Source organism: Drosophila nasuta, chromosome 2L (genome assembly GCF_023558535.2).
Source record: "Drosophila nasuta strain 15112-1781.00 chromosome 2L, ASM2355853v1, whole genome shotgun sequence".
In the NCBI taxonomy this organism is placed as follows: domain Eukaryota; kingdom Metazoa; phylum Arthropoda; class Insecta; order Diptera; family Drosophilidae; genus Drosophila; species Drosophila nasuta.
In genome coordinates this window covers 10,725,708-10,743,503 of record NC_083455.1, presented here as the reverse complement: position 1 = coordinate 10,743,503, position 17,796 = coordinate 10,725,708, and the positions used below count along the sequence as shown (strand labels likewise).

The 17,796-nt window shown below is 40.0% G+C and overlaps 4 protein-coding genes across 5 annotated transcripts; 3 read left to right on the top strand and 1 right to left on the bottom strand.

Annotated features, from left to right (window-relative positions):
- Positions 1–6: 6 nt before the first annotated feature.
- On the top strand, positions 7–2,195 carry LOC132785206 (ubiquitin thioesterase otubain-like). 2 transcript variants are annotated; one of them, XM_060791210.1, is made up of 4 exons: positions 7–278; positions 343–642; positions 706–1,138; positions 1,218–2,195. In XM_060791210.1, exons 1-3 carry the CDS (start codon positions 204–206, stop codon positions 1,117–1,119), a joined length of 789 nt encoding a protein of 262 aa, XP_060647193.1. In that variant the 5' UTR covers positions 7–203; the 3' UTR covers positions 1,120–1,138; positions 1,218–2,195. The 2 variants fall into 2 exon arrangements, with proteins under 2 accessions (XP_060647193.1, XP_060647185.1); XM_060791202.1 differs by having other exon boundaries at positions 706–2,195.
- Positions 2,074–5,037, bottom strand: LOC132785185 (malate dehydrogenase, cytoplasmic). Its single transcript, XM_060791180.1, has 2 exons — positions 4,909–5,037; positions 2,074–3,266 (listed from the first exon to the last, which is right to left on the bottom strand). The coding sequence occupies exons 1-2, from the start codon at positions 4,909–4,911 to the stop codon at positions 2,268–2,270; spliced, it is 1,002 nt and encodes a 333-aa protein (XP_060647163.1). The 5' UTR covers positions 4,912–5,037; the 3' UTR covers positions 2,074–2,267.
- Positions 5,038–5,286: 249 nt separating this feature from the next.
- LOC132785195 (uncharacterized) lies at positions 5,287–6,623 on the top strand. The gene has a single exon (XM_060791191.1). The coding sequence runs from the start codon at positions 5,480–5,482 to the stop codon at positions 6,341–6,343; it is 864 nt and encodes a 287-aa protein (XP_060647174.1). The 5' UTR covers positions 5,287–5,479; the 3' UTR covers positions 6,344–6,623.
- Positions 6,624–7,258: 635 nt separating this feature from the next.
- LOC132798930 (E3 ubiquitin-protein ligase Ufd4) lies at positions 7,259–17,756 on the top strand. Its single transcript, XM_060810962.1, has 8 exons — positions 7,259–7,428; positions 8,376–8,423; positions 9,031–9,170; positions 9,249–11,025; positions 11,093–11,321; positions 11,389–11,607; positions 11,667–17,157; positions 17,217–17,756. The coding sequence occupies exons 3-8, from the start codon at positions 9,031–9,033 to the stop codon at positions 17,497–17,499; spliced, it is 8,139 nt and encodes a 2,712-aa protein (XP_060666945.1). The 5' UTR covers positions 7,259–7,428; positions 8,376–8,423; the 3' UTR covers positions 17,500–17,756.
- The last annotated feature ends 40 nt before the right edge of the window (positions 17,757–17,796 follow it).

Genomic DNA, 17,796 nt, shown 5'->3' with positions numbered 1-17,796 from the left:
AAGTGAAAATAACAAAAATTAAAGTAGTTCAGAACTAAAAAAAAAAGTATAATCATTACATGCAAAAAACATCAATATTTGCCATAAAAAATCGATACCTAAAATATCGAAACATCAATACCGATGTTTCTCCACCTCTATTTTCAATGCACAATCAACAAAGTTTTAGTGACACTTAAGGAAAATTGTAATTAAAAACAATTATGGAGTCTTTCGAGCAAACCGATGGCAATCGCGACGAATTGATTATACAACAACAACGTGAAATTGAAAAAGAGGCTAGTAAAGAGAACCATTAATTACAATAATAATAATGACTGGAAGACATTTACTGTTTTACAGATCTCTGAATCGACTCCATTGGTCAGCGAACAATTGCCGCTAACTTGTTTACGTGCCGAATACGAAGGTGATGAGATATTTACCGCTAAAATTCAAGAGCTGGCCAAGAAATACAAATTCATACGACGCACACGACCCGATGGCAACTGTTTCTTTCGAGCGTTTGCTTATTCTTATTTGGAATATTTAATCAGCAACAACAGTGCTTACCAAGAGTTTCGCAAATTGGCCGAAGCCTCCAAAGAGAAACTTGTGCAGCTTGGCTTCCCCAGCTTTACGCTAGAAGACTTTCATGACACTGTCAGTAACATAATCGATTTATCTATTTAAAATCATAGATTTAACTTATATTTTCTCCTTTAGTTTATGGAAGTAATATCGCGTGTAAGTCCGGAAAATGCCGAAGGAACTGCAAAAGTGCAAAGCGAACTGCATAAAATATTTAACGAACAGGGTTATTCCGATTATGTTGTTGTTTATCTACGTTTGATTACATCGGGAAAACTGCAGGAGGACGCTGATTTTTATCAAAATTTTATTGAGGGTGATTTCACAATTGAGGAATTCCGCCATCAAGAAGTCGAGCCCATGTACAAGGAATCGGATCACATACATATCATTGCGCTATGCACAGCGATAGGAGTTGGAGTGCGTGTGGAATATCTGGATCGAGGTGAAGGCTCCCAAGTCAAGGCCCATGATTTTCCCGAGGGATCAGAGCCAACAGTCTATCTTATTTATAGGCCAGGCCATTATGACATTTTGTATCCCAACTGAGCGTATTTATGAATCATATGTAAGCAATTATAATACACAAAACAAATTGCAAACTCATTTACAAACAATTCACATACATTATTATAATTTTACACTAGGTATTTTGTGGTTAACACACACACATAAAGATCACGATCATTTTTATGGAATTTATCAAAACTAATTTTTGCAAAATTGTGTGCATTATATATATTGATGCTACTAATTAACTTTTATATCTATTCATTCATCAATTAATTGCAAATATTAACACCTCTTATTTGAACATATTGGTTTTTATTTACCATAAATTATTGTCAACAATTACTCTGTATTTGTTACTACGGAAGTAATAAAAGTAGTTTAATTGCTAAAATGATGAATAACAAATGGCTTCTTTTCATGGATATAATTAAACTAAAAATATCCCAAATCAACATCTTATTTACACTGTTGTAAATAAAAAATACCTTGTAGTAGCTTTGGCATAATTGTAAATATATATTTATAGCAAAGAACCGGCATTTAAAATAAAGTATATGAAGAAATAATATATTGAAACGTACTTAAGTATATGTTTGAATTTCGATGAATCCAACAAAAATTACAGATTTTCGTAAGATTTACATCTGGTTACACTCCCATAAAAATTTAACAAGCTTTGTGAAACGACCCTTCTTCATTTTAAACTGACCAATGGCATATTTTTCTAAGCGAGTGTACACATTATGTGTTTACTATGTACATACATACATAAGTGATGTAAAGAATGCTAGAGAAACTCGACTAGGTTAAATGGGGAAGAAGGCTTCGATGACGATAGATTATAAACACGATTAGTGATAGATTGCCAATCGATCGACAGCAATTCTCACAAATTCGTTTTTCATTCCTGTTTCCACATAAGTGTTTGTTTTGATTTACCGGCATTATTAAATTATTTGCATCAATCAATATTAAAAAACAATCTATGCATACTGTTTGAAACTACGTTTTTATTAATATTATATACAAAAGATTATTGCCATGTGTGAAATGTTTGTTTTTCATAAATGCATTTCTAACAAAAATAAAAGTTGGGGGGTGTGTTTTAAAAGCCTACTTCAAAATGTGCAACTAGGATTAACGCCTCACAATCCTCACAATTTGGAGTCCCCTGAGCCGGCTAGTCAATTCGAATCCAACACGGACAAGGCCTCATTCTTCTCTTCCTCCAACTCCTTGCTGGTAATATTCAATTTCGACTTGCCAAACTCACTAATGGCCAAGCCCTCGACGATTTTCCATTGTTTGTTCTTAATTTCCACAGGGAATGAGAAGACCACATCCTTTGGCGACCCATAGCTGCCATCAGAGAACACACCCATTGACACAAATTTGCCCGGTGCGGTGCCGTTCCACCAATCATGCATATGATCGCAAGCAGCCTTTGCCGCCGACATTGCTGACGACATTTTGCGAGCACCAATCACAGCAGCGCCACGCTTCTGCACCGTCTCAATGAATTGACCTTGCAGATAAGCATCATTGTTAACGGCCTCAGCAATTGATTTCCATTCGCCTTTAACAAGAACCTTGCCCTGGGCAGCATCCGGGTATTGCGTCGAGGAATGATTGCCCCAGATGATGATGTTGTTCACTTCGTTGATGGAGACGCCCAACTTGTTGGCAATCTGCGAAGCGGCGCGATTCTGATCCAGGCGAGTCATCGCCGAGAAGTTCTCACGTGGAATTGATGGTGCGTAGTTGGCGCACACTAAGGCGTTGGTGTTGGCAGGATTGCCAACTACAAGGACTTTCACATCCTTCTTGGCCACCTTGTCTAAGGCTTCACCTTGCACCTTGAAGATCTTCACGTTGGCAGACAGCAAGTCCTTGCGTTCCATGCCCTCCTTGCGTGGCATGGCACCGACCAGGAAAGCGGCCGAAACATCCTTGAAGCCCACCAGGGGATCAGTTGTGGGCACAACTTCGCGCAACAGTGGCAAGGCACAATCGGCCAACTCCATGACAACGCCCTCAAGCACACCAACCATGGGTGGAATGTCCAGCAAGTGAAGGATCAATGGCTGGTCCTTGCCGAACACTTCGCCTCTAGCGATCATGTAGAGCAAGGAGTAGGCGATTTGACCGGCAGCGCCAGTAACCACAATGCGAATAGGTTCAGCCTGTAAAGAAATTCCAAATTTAATTTAGTTAATCGTCAGAAGAAGCGTTACAACATGTTAAAGCACATGAAGATGCTACAAAATATAAGCTACAAACCATAATCATTACAAATTAGTAATTATACTTATACTAACATTGGAAATTTTTTTTAGTAATTTGTAGTACTTAAGATTTTTATTTTTTCAGCTTAAATTGCATGTGCATATATTTAATTTATATAATACAATATTATGTATCATATTATATTTTATAAATATTTTGAGGTTTTAAAAAAATAAAATGTAAAATCAAAAATTTATTAAATTACTTTAACTTTAAAGAACTCTTTGGTCTTATATTTCGAGGTTCAAACAGACGGACAGATTTTCATCTTGAGACGCTCATTTCATCATAATAGAACATTCCGTTTTTTAGTATATGGTTTATAACAAAAAATAATTAGTGAGATATCAGAAGTATCAGGAACAGTATGTGGTACCAAGTTTCGAGTAGTTTTAACGCTAATTAGGAATCACATAACACTCGTCAAAGGTCATAAACAAACAAATAAAATAAGTTGCACGATAAGACAAAATAGGCAATCACGGCGCTGTTGCTGCTTCTTCTTCGCCCACAATCGCCACTGGATTTAGATAAAGCCTTTTGCATGGCAAAGTTCACAGTGACATTTACATAATTATGCAACTAGGCAAATATTTGTATATATAGCGGGTAGAAGGGCAATTTCATTATAATACTTCATAGACCCAAATCTGAGAAAGCGACACTTTTTTATTAATCTAAATTAAACAGGTGCAGTTGCACTTGTTTTGTTTTATATTCTTTAAGGTAGAGCGGGTATTTCAAAGTCAAGTTCGACTGAATTATTGCTCTCTAATGGCATTTAGCCGGGTAGTAGGAACACAATACCACTAACCATACAATACATTGTATGGTTAGTGACAATACTATGAAAATCCAGCAAGAAAACAATCTGATTGGATCACGCAAATACAGTCAGAATTATAACTATTAAAATGCACAACTTGTGACAAAAGCTTTACAATAATCCTATTACAATCCAATCAGATCACCACAATGCAATAAGAATTATAACAATACACAACAATACATCGTTTATATAATCAAAAATGATATTAAACAAATCAGCAAATTTGCTAGGAAAAACATTAACACACATGCATATGTATGTATTTGAATAAGTGTGTAGCACTTAAAAATACATGCAAATATAGATTTGCATGTGTATATGCAATGCAACAGCGGGGCTTACATATATTGGCATAAATTAAATTAAAAGAAATGCAATTTAGGCCGTAAAATAATTTCTAATAAATGTCCACTAAAAAGTGTATTTATAACATTCCACTAAAAAATAAAAAATTGCATATATAAAACAAAACCAATTAAAAACATATAATATGTACTTTTTCGCATTGAATGGAATAATTAGTCCAAAAGGTAAAGGTCAAATGAATGTTATATGAATTTTGATTGAAATGCAAAATTTAAACAATTGCCAACCATTCATAATTCCATAAAAAGTATGAGATTTAAGATGATTTCATATTTCGATATATGGCAAGGTGTAAATGAAAAGGCAGATTTCCATGTAATTAAAGGTAGGAGTTATCTACTTACCATTATTTGTTGCGGTCTCAAACCAGTCTGTGAAAATAAACTTCCAAATTATAATTGATAATAAGCACTTTCGAGAGGCCGCAGGATGCACTTCAAAAAATACCAAAATTTAAAATACCATAAATGGTGCAATACCATTTTTAATTTACAAAAAGTGTACAATATCTAATAAGATTTGAGAATCAAATATGATATGTGTACAACACCTAATAGGATTTGAGAATCAAATATGATTATGTTTGAAAAAAATTAAACAAGCAGAAAGCAAAAAAAAGAACATATAAACTTGGTAATGCTACTGTTAAGTAAAAATTGCTGCTAACAGTGGAAATAACTTGCATCCCTGCATATTGACTCATTGTTTGGAAACATACAAAAATGGCAAATAAAAACGTTGTCCAACACTTGCATCAAAATAGTAAATAATAAAGAAAATTTAATAAAAGTAGCTCCTCGAATACAATAAAAATTAGAATACCATTTAAATTGTTTGGTAACACAGGAATAAAACAACACGAAACAAAGAAGATAATAAACAAAACAACGCTTTACGCAAAAAAAAAACAGCAAAATGTCTACTGAGGAGTTGCCCGACGACTTGGATAAACTAAAAATAACATCAAACAGTGAACAAATGCAATTGCGTGATAGAAATCCATTTTACAGCACAAATGCTATTAGTGTGAATGCGAGAACAATTTCGGCAATTTTTCCAAATACAAAGCATATGCCGTGTAAAATGCGTCGCATTAGGCGGAAATCAAAAAATAATATTGATGCCAGCGACTGCGACATCAAACAAAAACAACTTGGCCATGAAGATGCTGTTGTTGTTGATGATGACTTTGATATTGCGAAACCGCCTGGCGTGCAAAAGCTACAATTGAAAAAGAACAGTGTGGCTCTAGCAAAGAAAAGTCTATTGCGCGAACCCATTTTGCGAGTCGTAGCCAACGATAAACAGCATTCCGCGAAATGCAATTTTAATGGAATGATTCCATTACAATTGGATGACAAAAGTCGCACAAATTTTCACAAATCTCGAAATCATAATATCAGCATTAAGTCGAGCATAAATAATGCTTGCAGCTTTCGTGATCTAATCGGCGAATGCAACATTTTGCTAGATGAATCCAAATCAAAGAAAGTCATTTCCAATACTACTAACAGGCCGTTGTCCAAGAACTTTACCATATGGCAACAACAACAAAGCGCCTCAGATGACGTCCAAAAAAAAGAGAGGGAGCGATCTACAATTGCCATCAACAATAGTGCTAGACTCTCATGCTCCCAGGAAGCCAGCAACAACAATCTAGCAACAACAAGCGGAAGGAATTGCGACGATGTGACCATTGGCGAGCTGGCCAGCTATTTTGATACTATGGTGCACATTCCCAAAAAAATGTCCTCGATGGCGGAAATGATGTACATCTAAGATTTGTTAAAAGGGGCACACTGCCATTTGTAATTACATATTAATACATACTATAAACAAAACGCATAGCTGTAAATATACGCATGTGTATGTAACGCTCTATATTTGTATATGTATAGTTGTGTTTTCTTGTAAATAAGTATATTTCAATGAATGTCATTAGATTAATTGAATTAATTAATGTACATACATATGTAAATATATATATGTATATTAATAGATTTACGCATATTTCGGTATAAATGAGAATTAAATTAATATGGTTTTTATTGTTTAGCAATATAGCATTTCAAATGTTTATAGGCAATTTGCTCTTTCGAACAGCGAAAAAGAAAAATGTTATAAAACGTATGTATACCAAAGGATTGTTTGGTAAAATGTATGAAAGTCTAGAAAATTCTACACTGGCCAATGTAATTCACTTTTCAAATTACCGAGAAAAACTTATTTTGATAGCTTCTCTGCAGTGCTACCTAAAACATTCCATATATTCACATAAATACAAATGCGAATGCTTCGTAGCTGTTTACAAAATAAAAATACATTGGCGCTTATAATCATAAAAAGTATGAATTGTATCGAAAAGCTGCATAAAAGTGTTATCGAGCTGCACAGAATCGATACGTCATAATATAAATTTCAGTAGTAATGCAGGTGAGTGTGACCAAGAATAATTTGTTTTTCTATGTGTATCGCTCATTTAAAAAATTTTGTTGCAATTGTTTTTTTTTATTCTCTATGTGTATTTTTTTTAATTCGCATTTGTTAAATACACGTGGCGTATTTCCACTTAAAAATTACACAAGTAAAAATAATTATACCAAATGAAGTGTAATCAGGTGGAAAATAATAGTGTTTTGGTATATTTTAGAGTTAAAGGAAATGTTTTTGGCAAATCTCGTTTGTGGTCACACTTGTCATATGTATGTGTGTGTTTTCAATAGGCATTTAATTTTTAGGCAATATTAAATTATCAAATTTAATACTACTACGAGAAAGTGTGAAAATTTGCAAATGTGCAATTAAGTGATAAATAGCAACAATTTTAGGCCGAAGATATGCAGTGCCGAGCTAGAATGCTTAAGGTAATTACAAAACTCACGTGTTTGTGTCAATAGTTCACAAAGTTTCGGATGGAAAAAGTAGCAAAAAAGGTTTGACAAAAATAGAATTGATCAATATATGTACATATACATATATGTTTGTGGTTTTTGTTTTATATTGTCACAAAAGTGAACGATTAAGCATAGTTTTACATAACAGATAAGCTTTTACGTCTTCGTTTGCCAGAAATGAAGAATACGTACATACATATGGGTATGTATGGATGTATATGTAGAAAGTGCACCAAGTCGACTACACATACATTCGAATGTACATATTTCTTACTTTTATGTACATAAGTATGTAAGGCTTAAAGCCAATAAAGTGTACATATTATGCGCAATGGCGCACTTGCCAAAGTTAATTAAGCAACGATTGCCAGTCAATAAAAATATATGCATGTAAATGTGTGTAAGCGCACACACACATTTGAATATACGTGGTGATTAGTGACTCGGGAATGAAAATATCAATATTGTACAAATGTATGTATGTATGCCTGTTTTTAACATACGCACTTTGTTATGTTCATACATATGAAATTTTGTTAGGTCCATACATATACATAACTACATATGGATACATAATTTCATCATGCTCAATTTCATGTAACTAGTTTTATGAAGCAGATTTTTAAACTTGATTGCAACATCATAAAATAAAAATGTTATTCTCAAACTAAGGTTTATAACTTAGTATCTATTTACTACAAGAAGTTTTATTTACAGTATGTGAATATGTACGTATGTACAATATACATTTGTGTGTCAGCACTTTTCGTGCGCTCTAATTTAAGTAGGTTTTTTATTCTGATTAGAAACTGTTGTTGACTACCTTTATAAGAAATAATTTGATGGATATTTGTTTTGAGGCAATTTATTATTTTATTTATTTTATATATATATATATATTCTTTATTTAATTTCAGACATAACTATTCCACATCAAAAATTAAATTGGACATTAAGAATACAGGGTAAGTGTTCCCAATAAAAAATGCAAAAGAAAATATTCATACGATTTAAATAAAAAAATGAAGACATTAAAAAGTGAATTTAATTTAAGGCAAAAAACTTAATACCTTTCACCATTTTTTTCTTTGAGTAAATGGTTTAGTAATATTAAGAGACTGACTGACAAGAAAATACAACTATACAAATACAACAAAAATAACTAAGGAACTGATTTATTAGTATATTGTAAAAGAAGTTTTATACCCAAGAAAAAGTTGAACTCGCCATGCGAGTTTCTTCCTGTGTTTTATATTGATTTTTTTTTTATTTGTTTCTCCATTTCTTTTGCTTTTCTTTATGACTCATTGGAGTATTTAGTGACTATTGACACAGAAATCATTGTTGCTATTAAAAATAAAGTGAAACAACAGAAATGATACCAAGTGACATGCAATGTGCAAATATATTTTTAAATCATAGTTTGCGTGAAATTCATAACAAAGAAAATCTGTTTACTAGGGCAAATAAATTTTCAAGTTAATTAACTTATGTCACAAGAGAGAGCCCGCTGCCTTTGTTTAGCAAGTGTTAGAAATAATATTGCAATAATATTTGCGCTTTGCTTTGCAGATGGGCGACGTAGATCCGGAAACTTTACTGGAATGGTTGTCCATGGGACAAGGAGATGAGCGGGATATGCAACTAATTGCCCTAGAGCAGTTATGTATGTTGCTTTTGATGTCTGATAATGTTGATCGTTGTTTCGAAAGGTAATTTTCGTAAATTTTTTTTAATTTTGCATTAGTTGAATAACTTATTTTTATGACCATTTGTTCATATTTTAACAGTTGTCCGCCACGTACATTTTTACCGGCATTGTGCAAGATATTTTTAGATGAACTGGCACCCGAAAATGTGCTCGAAGTGACCGCCAGAGCAATCACATATTATCTGGATGTGTCGGCCGAATGCACACGCCGCATTGTTTCTATCGAGGGTGCCATCAAAGCGATCTGCAATCGCCTCGTTGTCGCGGATCTATCATCGCGTACTTCGCGCGATCTTGCCGAGCAATGCATTAAGGTGCTTGAATTGATTTGCACCCGCGAGGCGGGAGCTGTTTTTGAGGGCGGTGGTCTCAATTGTGTGCTCTCCTTTATACGTGACAGCGGGTCGCAAGTGCACAAGGATACGCTCCACTCGGCAATGGCTGTGGTGTCGCGTCTCTGCACCAAAGTCGAGCCCAACTCGCCATGCATCGATAATTGTGTAGAGAGTCTGAGTACATTGCTACAACATGAGGACGCCATGGTTTCGGATGGCGCTTTAAAATGTTTTGCTTCCGTTGCGGATCGTTTTACACGCAAATGGATAGATCCAGCGCCGCTGGCTGAATACGGACTAGTTACAGAGCTATTGAAACGCCTAGAAAATGCTGGCGGAACTAGTAGTCATCATACGTTAGCTGCTACCAAAATTAGTGGACCACAAACAGCCGGAAGTGCGAGTGGAAGTGGAACTGCAACAACGGCTGCTGCAGTTACAACGGCAAATGCAACTCCTGCATCCAATACGGATAGTTTAAACGATAATGTGGCTGGCACTGCAGCCGCCAATACATCCAGCAAAATACAAACGAGTGAAGCTCATCGTTCCCCACAATCGATTTCCACAACAATTTCGTTGTTGTCCACGCTGTGTCGAGGTTCGCCGTCGATAACACGTGACATCTTGCGCTCGCAGCTGCCGAATGCCATCGAACGTGGCCTCAAAGGCGACGAGCGGTGTGTGCTTGATTGCATGCGATTTGCCGATCTTTTGTTGCTGCTGCTGTTTGAGGGTCGTCAGGCATTAAATCGTGGCAATGCCTCCACCAGTAGTCAAGGTCAATTGGCGCCGCGTCCTAAGCGCAACGATATGAGCAATGATCGCACCCATCGTCAGCTCATCGATTGCATACGCTCCAAGGACACGGAAGCCTTGCAAGAGGCCATCGAGGCTTGTGGCGTCGATGTAAATTGCATGGACGATGTGGGCCAGACGCTGCTTAATTGGGCCTCTGCTTTTGGCACCTTAGAGATGGTCGAGTATTTGTGCGAAAAGGGAGCCGATGTCAATAAGGGACAACGCAGTTCCTCTCTACATTACGCAGCCTGCTTTGGCCGTCCTGGCATTGCCAAGATTTTGCTCAAGTTTGGCGCTTACCCCGACTTGCGGGATGAGGACGGCAAAACGCCGTTGGATAAGGCACGCGAGCGATCTGATGATGGGCATCGCGAAGTCGCTGCTATTTTGCAATCGCCAGGTGAATGGATGTCATCAGGTCACATGATGGCTAGCAAGGATGGTCAAGCTTATACACTCATGGAGCCACGTGGAGATCCTGAAATGGCTCCTGTATATCTCAAACTATTGTTGCCCATTTTCTGTCGGACGTTCCAAGGATCCATGCTGAGTTCAGTGCGTCGTGCCAGCTTGGGACTGATCAAGAAGATTGTGCAGTACGCACATCCATCGGTGCTAAAGAGCATCTGCGCCAAACAGGATGAGGCCACCAACTTGAAGGCTGCCCAAAATGTGGGCAACCTGATGACAGAAGTCATTGCCAGTGTGCTGGATAGTGAGGTACATTTTAGATTTTCAAACTTGTAATTTTGTCATCTCATTAATGCTTTCTTTATTAAACTTGCAGGATGATGAGGATGGTCACTTGATCATCTTAAATATTATTGAGGAACTCATGTGTAAAACACAGGAAGAATTTCTCGAACATTTTGCCAGACTCGGCGTCTTCTCTAAAGTGCAAGCTTTAATGGATCAGAGTGAGGAAGGCGGCTCGCAGTTGCTGACAGCCAGCTCGCAGGATTTGGCTGCCGCCCAGAGATGCCCAGTGCTGTGCATGCCGCACAGATCAACGTCAGGCAAGTGTTGAATGCATAATATCCCTAATTAAACATTATTAAAATGTGGATAATTATTTTGCTACAGATGATTCCATGGAGGATGCCAAGGAGATCTTGCAAGGCAAGCCATATCATTGGCGTGACTGGAGCATTTGTCGCGGTCGCGATTGCCTCTATGTTTGGTCGGACTCGGCCGCCTTAGAGCTGTCAAATGGCTCGAATGGTTGGTTCCGTTTTATACTTGATGGCAAGCTAGCCACAATGTACTCCAGCGGCAGTCCAGAAAATGGCAACGACAGTTCAGGTAACAACTCAACAACTTTGTATGTAGTACATAAATGAATTGCCTTTACTTGATTACAGAGAATCGTGGTGAGTTCTTGGAGAAGCTGGTACGCGCTAGATCCAGTGTAACTCCTGGGACACCCTCACAACCAATTTTGCCCACCGTTTGTGTGCTGCGGCTTGTCGTGGGCAATTGGGTAATGCAGTCGCCGAAGCCAAATCAATTGCAGATACACAATACCGAAGGTCATCAAGTGACCATTTTGCAAGAGGATCTGCAAGGATTTATATTCGAAAGCAATCGTGGGACAAAACATTCATTCACAGCGGAAACTTCGCTGGGCGCCGACTTTGCTTCTGGCTGGTCAACCGAGAAGAAGAAGCGTATCAAGTCCAAGACGGATGTGCAAAAGATACAAGTGCGAAATCTATCGCGCGAAATCTACAACAAATACTTTAAATCAGCTCAGATAATACCAAGGGGTGCTGTTGCAAAGCTCACGGCAATTGTCAAGCAAATTAATCTGGCCATTGAGCAGCAACGTTTGGGCAACAATAATACCTGGTCCAACACATTGTTTACATCATTAACGAATCTATCGCAATTAATTCACGAGGACGGTGTTGTGAGTGCATATGAGATGCATTCGTCTGGTCTTGTCCAGGCACTCGTCGCCGTGCTGTCCAACAACTATTGGGAGCACAACTTGACACGCTGCAAAACCAACAAAATGCTGAAAGAACGCATCGATATATTCAAGAAGTGCATATTTGGTGAAGACACAAAGAACACGGCAAGCATTTTGATACAGAAATTAGTTGCAGTACTCGAGAGCACAGAGAAGTTACCTGTCTTTTTATACGATGCCCCGGGCACCGGTTACGGCCTGCAGATTCTACAGAAGCGTCTTCGTTTCCGCCTGGAGCGATCCGCTTGCGAGAGCACACTCTTCGATCGCACTGGACGCACACTGAAAATAGAGCCGCTTGCGACGGTGGGACAACTGGCTAAATATCTGCTGAAAATGGTGGCCAAGCAATGGTATGATCTCGATCGCTCAACATTCTACTATCTGAAGAAGTTGCGCGAACTCAAACCTGATCTGCAGTTCACGCACAGTTTTGACTTTGACGAGGAAGGCTTAATCTATTACATTGGATCGAATGGCCGCACCTGCGAATGGGTGAATCCCGCTCAATACGGGCTGGTCCAAGTCACCAGTTCAGAGGGCAAAACGCTGCCATATGGTAAACTGGAGGACATATTGTCGCGCGACAGCGTCTCTCTCAATTGCCACACCAAGGATAACAAGAAGGCCTGGTTTGCCATTGATCTGGGTGTCTACGTTGTGCCCACAGCTTACACTTTGCGACATGCTCGTGGTTACGGTCGCTCGGCTCTGCGAAATTGGTTACTGCAGGCTTCAAAGGACGGCAACAGTTGGGTAACACTAATCACTCATGTGGATGACAAAAGCTTGGTGGAACCGGGCAGCACAGCTACTTGGCCCATCATTTGCGCTGCGGAGGAGACAAAGGGATTTAGGCACATTCGAATACAACAGAATGGACGTAATGCCTCTGGACAGACACACTATTTGAGCTTGAGTGGCTTTGAGGTGTATGGTCGCGTTGTTGGCGTCTGCGACGACATTGGTAAGACCATTAAGGAAGCAGAAGCAAAGACGCGACGCGAGCGACGTCAAATACGAGCCCAACTCAAACACATTACGAGTGGAGCGCGTGTTGTGCGTGGCGTCGATTGGCGTTGGGATGACCAAGATGGTGCAGGTGAAGGAACCATCACGGGTGAGATACACAATGGATGGATTGATGTCAAATGGGATCATGGCGTAAGGAATTCATATCGCATGGGTGCCGAGGGCAAATACGACTTGAAATTGGCCAATTTGGAGAGTGTTGCCTCCGTGTTTGAGGGCGTCAACTCGATGGTGCCAATGGCATCCAAGAAGAATGACAAGGGCAACGTGTTGACTTCACGCAAATCGAGTTCGACGCCATCGTTGCCAGAGGCAACAGAGATTAACAAGAACGCTGAGGATGCTTCAAATCAAACTGTTTCAGCGGATAACCTTGCCTGGAAGCAGACAGTGGAGACAATAGCAGAGAATGTTTTCATTTCGGCCAAGTCACAGATAACCACAAATCAATCCAACACCGCTTTAACTAGAGACACACAAGCCACATACAGTGAATCATCAGCTTCTGGAGCGGAACAAACGCTTATGGCCAAGCCAAATATTCCGTCGCCCTTGATACGCGAACTGGAGCATATTGCCGATCTATCAACCATCAACAATTCCATGCCCAGCAATGTCTCCGACCTGGCTACCATCACTGAGAGTCTTTCAATTGTGGAGATATCAAAGGAGGACGACGTTGCTGTCAAGCCCGAAGAGTGTGAATCCTGTGACACTGTTGTCGCAAGCGATGTGATACGAGTTGCACACATTGAGGAGAACAATAAGATGAATGCAAACAATTCCGCAAAGGGATTACTGATTAACCTCAAGCAAAGCAATTCAGGCAGCTCTTCTTCCCAGTTCCCAGGCGAATCTCGCGAAATTATTGTGGATACAATGCGCAATAACAGCAACAACATATTGTCTGCAGACGAGCTGCATTTACATCGTGCAAATGTGTCAGGCGGACTTAAAGGCAATCCAAAGGTTTCCGTCATCATACAGTCTGGAAATCTGCCGAAGAACGAAACTCCTGATGATGCAATGAAGTCATCCATGCCCACACCGAATCTATCGAGTTCCGATGATGCTCCCGCTGTTTCAGCCTATCAGGGCCATATTGAGAATATGAATCCGCAAATCTCCAATGACGTTGTGTCCGTTTCCAATCAAATGAGTATTAGTGTACCCAATCTAACGACAACAAGCTCTTCAGAAGTTTCATCCACCTCCGAGGCAGCCGTGCACAGCAGTTTCCTGGAGACATTTGCGGCCATCGCGAGACGTCGCACATCGCAGGATACGCACAACGAAAACGGCGGCAATCAGGCGAACAAAACTAACGCGAATAAGAACGAGCACAGCAACCAGAATGTCGGTGCCAGCTCCTTCTTTCCCAGGGGACCCAACTCGGTGACGAGTCTTGTAAAACTTGCTTTGTCCAGCAATTTCCATTCGGGGCTGTTGAGCACCGCCCAGAGCTATCCCAGCCTGTCATCCAACAACGAAGCGAATGCTGCTCCCAATCCCACAAATATGAAAGTCAGCCAGCAGCCAGCACCCTCCATAAATCCGACTCTAACTATGAGCTTGACTTCTACGTCGAGTGACAGCGAACAGGTGTCGTTGGAGGACTTTTTGGAAAGCTGTCGTGCGCCCACTTTGCTAGGTGACATGGAGGATGAAGACGATATGGACGAGGAGAACGATGAAGAGGAGAACGAGGACGAGTACGAAGAGGTGGGCAATACTCTTTTGCAAGTGATGGTATCTCGGAACTTGTTGACCTTTATGGACGACGAGTCACTGGAGAATCGTTTGGCGGGCGTCAGCAAGCGCAAGTCCTGGGACGATGAGTTTGTGTTAAAGCGCCAGTTCTCGGCACTCATTCCAGCGTTTGATCCGCGTCCTGGACGCACCAATGTCAATCAAACTTCGGACTTAGAAATCTGTCCACCCGACACAAACATGGAGAGTTTTCATCAAAGCCGGCAGCCCAATAATGAGCAGACAATGTTGGGTTTGAAATTGCGCGGCCCGGGAGTAGGCGGAGTTCCTGATGTGGAAATTGATTTGGACAACAGTGAGTGGACCATTTTTAGAGCTGTTCAAGAACTCTTGCAGAACAGTCAGCTGAACAAAAACGACAAGTTCCGCAAGTTGTGGGAACCCACATACACTATTGTCTATCGGGAGGTCTTGCCGACAGTGCAAGAATGCACATACCTGGAATCGGATGAGGGACAAAATACGCCGGGAGTTTCGTCTCGAAGCGGTGCATCAACATTGTCGCCAAATTCCCCAGTGCATGGCGGCTTAAATGTCACCGATACAAACTTATGTTCGGTGGAGGATGTGCTGGAGTTGCTTATCCAAATTAATGGGCTAAATCAACAGGAATTGGAGGCCCAGGAGCAAAATGTTTCGGAGCATTCTTTGCTGCCGGCTGAGCTGTTTATGAGTAAAAAAATTACCAACAAGTTGCAGCAACAAATACACGATCCGCTTGTGCTCTCGAGTAATGCTCTGCCCAACTGGTGTGAGGATCTAAATCAATCGTGTCCGTTCCTATTTCCGTTTGAGACACGACAATTGTATTTCAACTGCACGGCATTTGGCGCTTCGCGCAGCATTGTTTGCCTGCAATCTCAGCGTGACATTACCACGGAACGCCAAAGAATTCCAATCATGAGCCCGCGCCGCGATGATCAACATGATTTCCGTGTTGGACGCTTAAAGCATGAGCGTGTGAAGGTGCCGCGCAATAAGGATCTGCTCAAGTGGGCCATTCAGGTGATGAAGGCGCACTGCAATCGCAAGTCGGTGCTGGAAGTGGAATTCCTCGATGAGGAAGGCACTGGACTGGGTCCCACCCTGGAATTTTATGCTTTGGTTGCCGCGGAAATTCAGCGTTCAGATCTTTGTATGTGGCTGTGCGACGATGAGCTCAGCGAGTCCTCCGAACTACCTCTTGCTCAGGATGCGTCGGAAGATCCCACTGATGATCAATCGAAACCCGTTGGATATTATGTCAATAGACGTGAGCAAGGACTCTTCCCGGCACCATTGCCGCAAAACTCTGAGATCTGCGAGCAAGCAGCGAAGTATTTCTGGTTCTTTGGTGTCTTTATTGCCAAGGTTCTTCAGGATATGCGACTCGTTGATATGCCGCTTTCCAAATCATTTTTGCAGTTGCTCTGTCATAACAAACTTTTGCGCAATGATCTGAAGCTCAAGACAAATGCACGCTTCCAGGATCTGACAAGTTCAGCAGGGTCTGAGTTGACTAACACGTTCTCTAAACTGTTTAATGCCGATTTAACACAATCCAGTAGCTGGTTCAGTGGGATTCTAACCATTGAAAATCTAAAGGAAATTGATCCAACGCGCTATCAATTTTTAATCGAATTACAAGACCTATTGATGCGCAAGCAGGTTATAGAAATGGATGCCAGTCTCAGTAGTGATAGCAAAAAGGAATTAATCGATAAATTGAAACTATGCACCAAGAATGATATTGAAGTATCGTTAGAGGACTTGGCGCTAACATTTACCTATTTGCCCAGCTCATCAGTGTACGGATACACATATGCCGAGCTATTGCCCAATGGCGCTTCGATTGAGGTGAACATCGAAAATTTGGAGGCGTATTGCGAGTTGCTGCTCAATTTTATGCTGCAGGATGGCATTGCCAAGCAGATGCAGGCGTTCCACGATGGATTCTGTGAAGTGTTTCCGTTAAACAAATTGGCAGCATTCAACCCATGCGAAGCTCGAATGATGATTTGCGGCGAGCAATATCCCCAATGGACCCGTGAGGATCTGATGGCGTACACTGAACCCAAACTGGGCTACTCCAAAGAAAGGTGAGACATTCTTTACCATAATATTAATTTCCCGTTACTAATTAACTTTCTTTAAGCAGCCCTGGTTTTTTGCGTTTCGTTAACGTTCTGTTGAGCTTGTCGGGTGCTGAGCGCAAGGCTTTCTTGCAATTCACAACCGGCTGCAGTAGTCTACCTCCCGGCGGATTGGCTAATTTGCATCCTCGGCTCACGGTGGTACGTAAAGTGGATGCCGGACAAGGCAGTTATCCATCGGTGAACACTTGTGTGCATTACTTAAAGCTGCCTGATTATCCGTCTGAGGAGATAATGAAGGAACGATTATTAACTGCAACGAAGGAAAAAGGGTTTCATTTAAACTAAACAAAAAACAAATATGTATTTCTTTGTATTTTTATTGAAATTTGAGCTGGTTATAAGCGCTTTGCAAACAATATAATGATATGTAAATACTAAAACATATACTAGCAATTAACAATTCCACTTATCCAAAATAATGTAAATTACTTATAACTTAGTTATCACTTTCAACTTTTCAAAAACAAAAAAATATGATGCTGATAATATGTGGTAAAACTCAAAACGTATTTTAATAAATTGCCTTTGATGTTGAATATTACTCGCAAATACTATATTTTGTTTTAGTAGCAGCAATTAAAT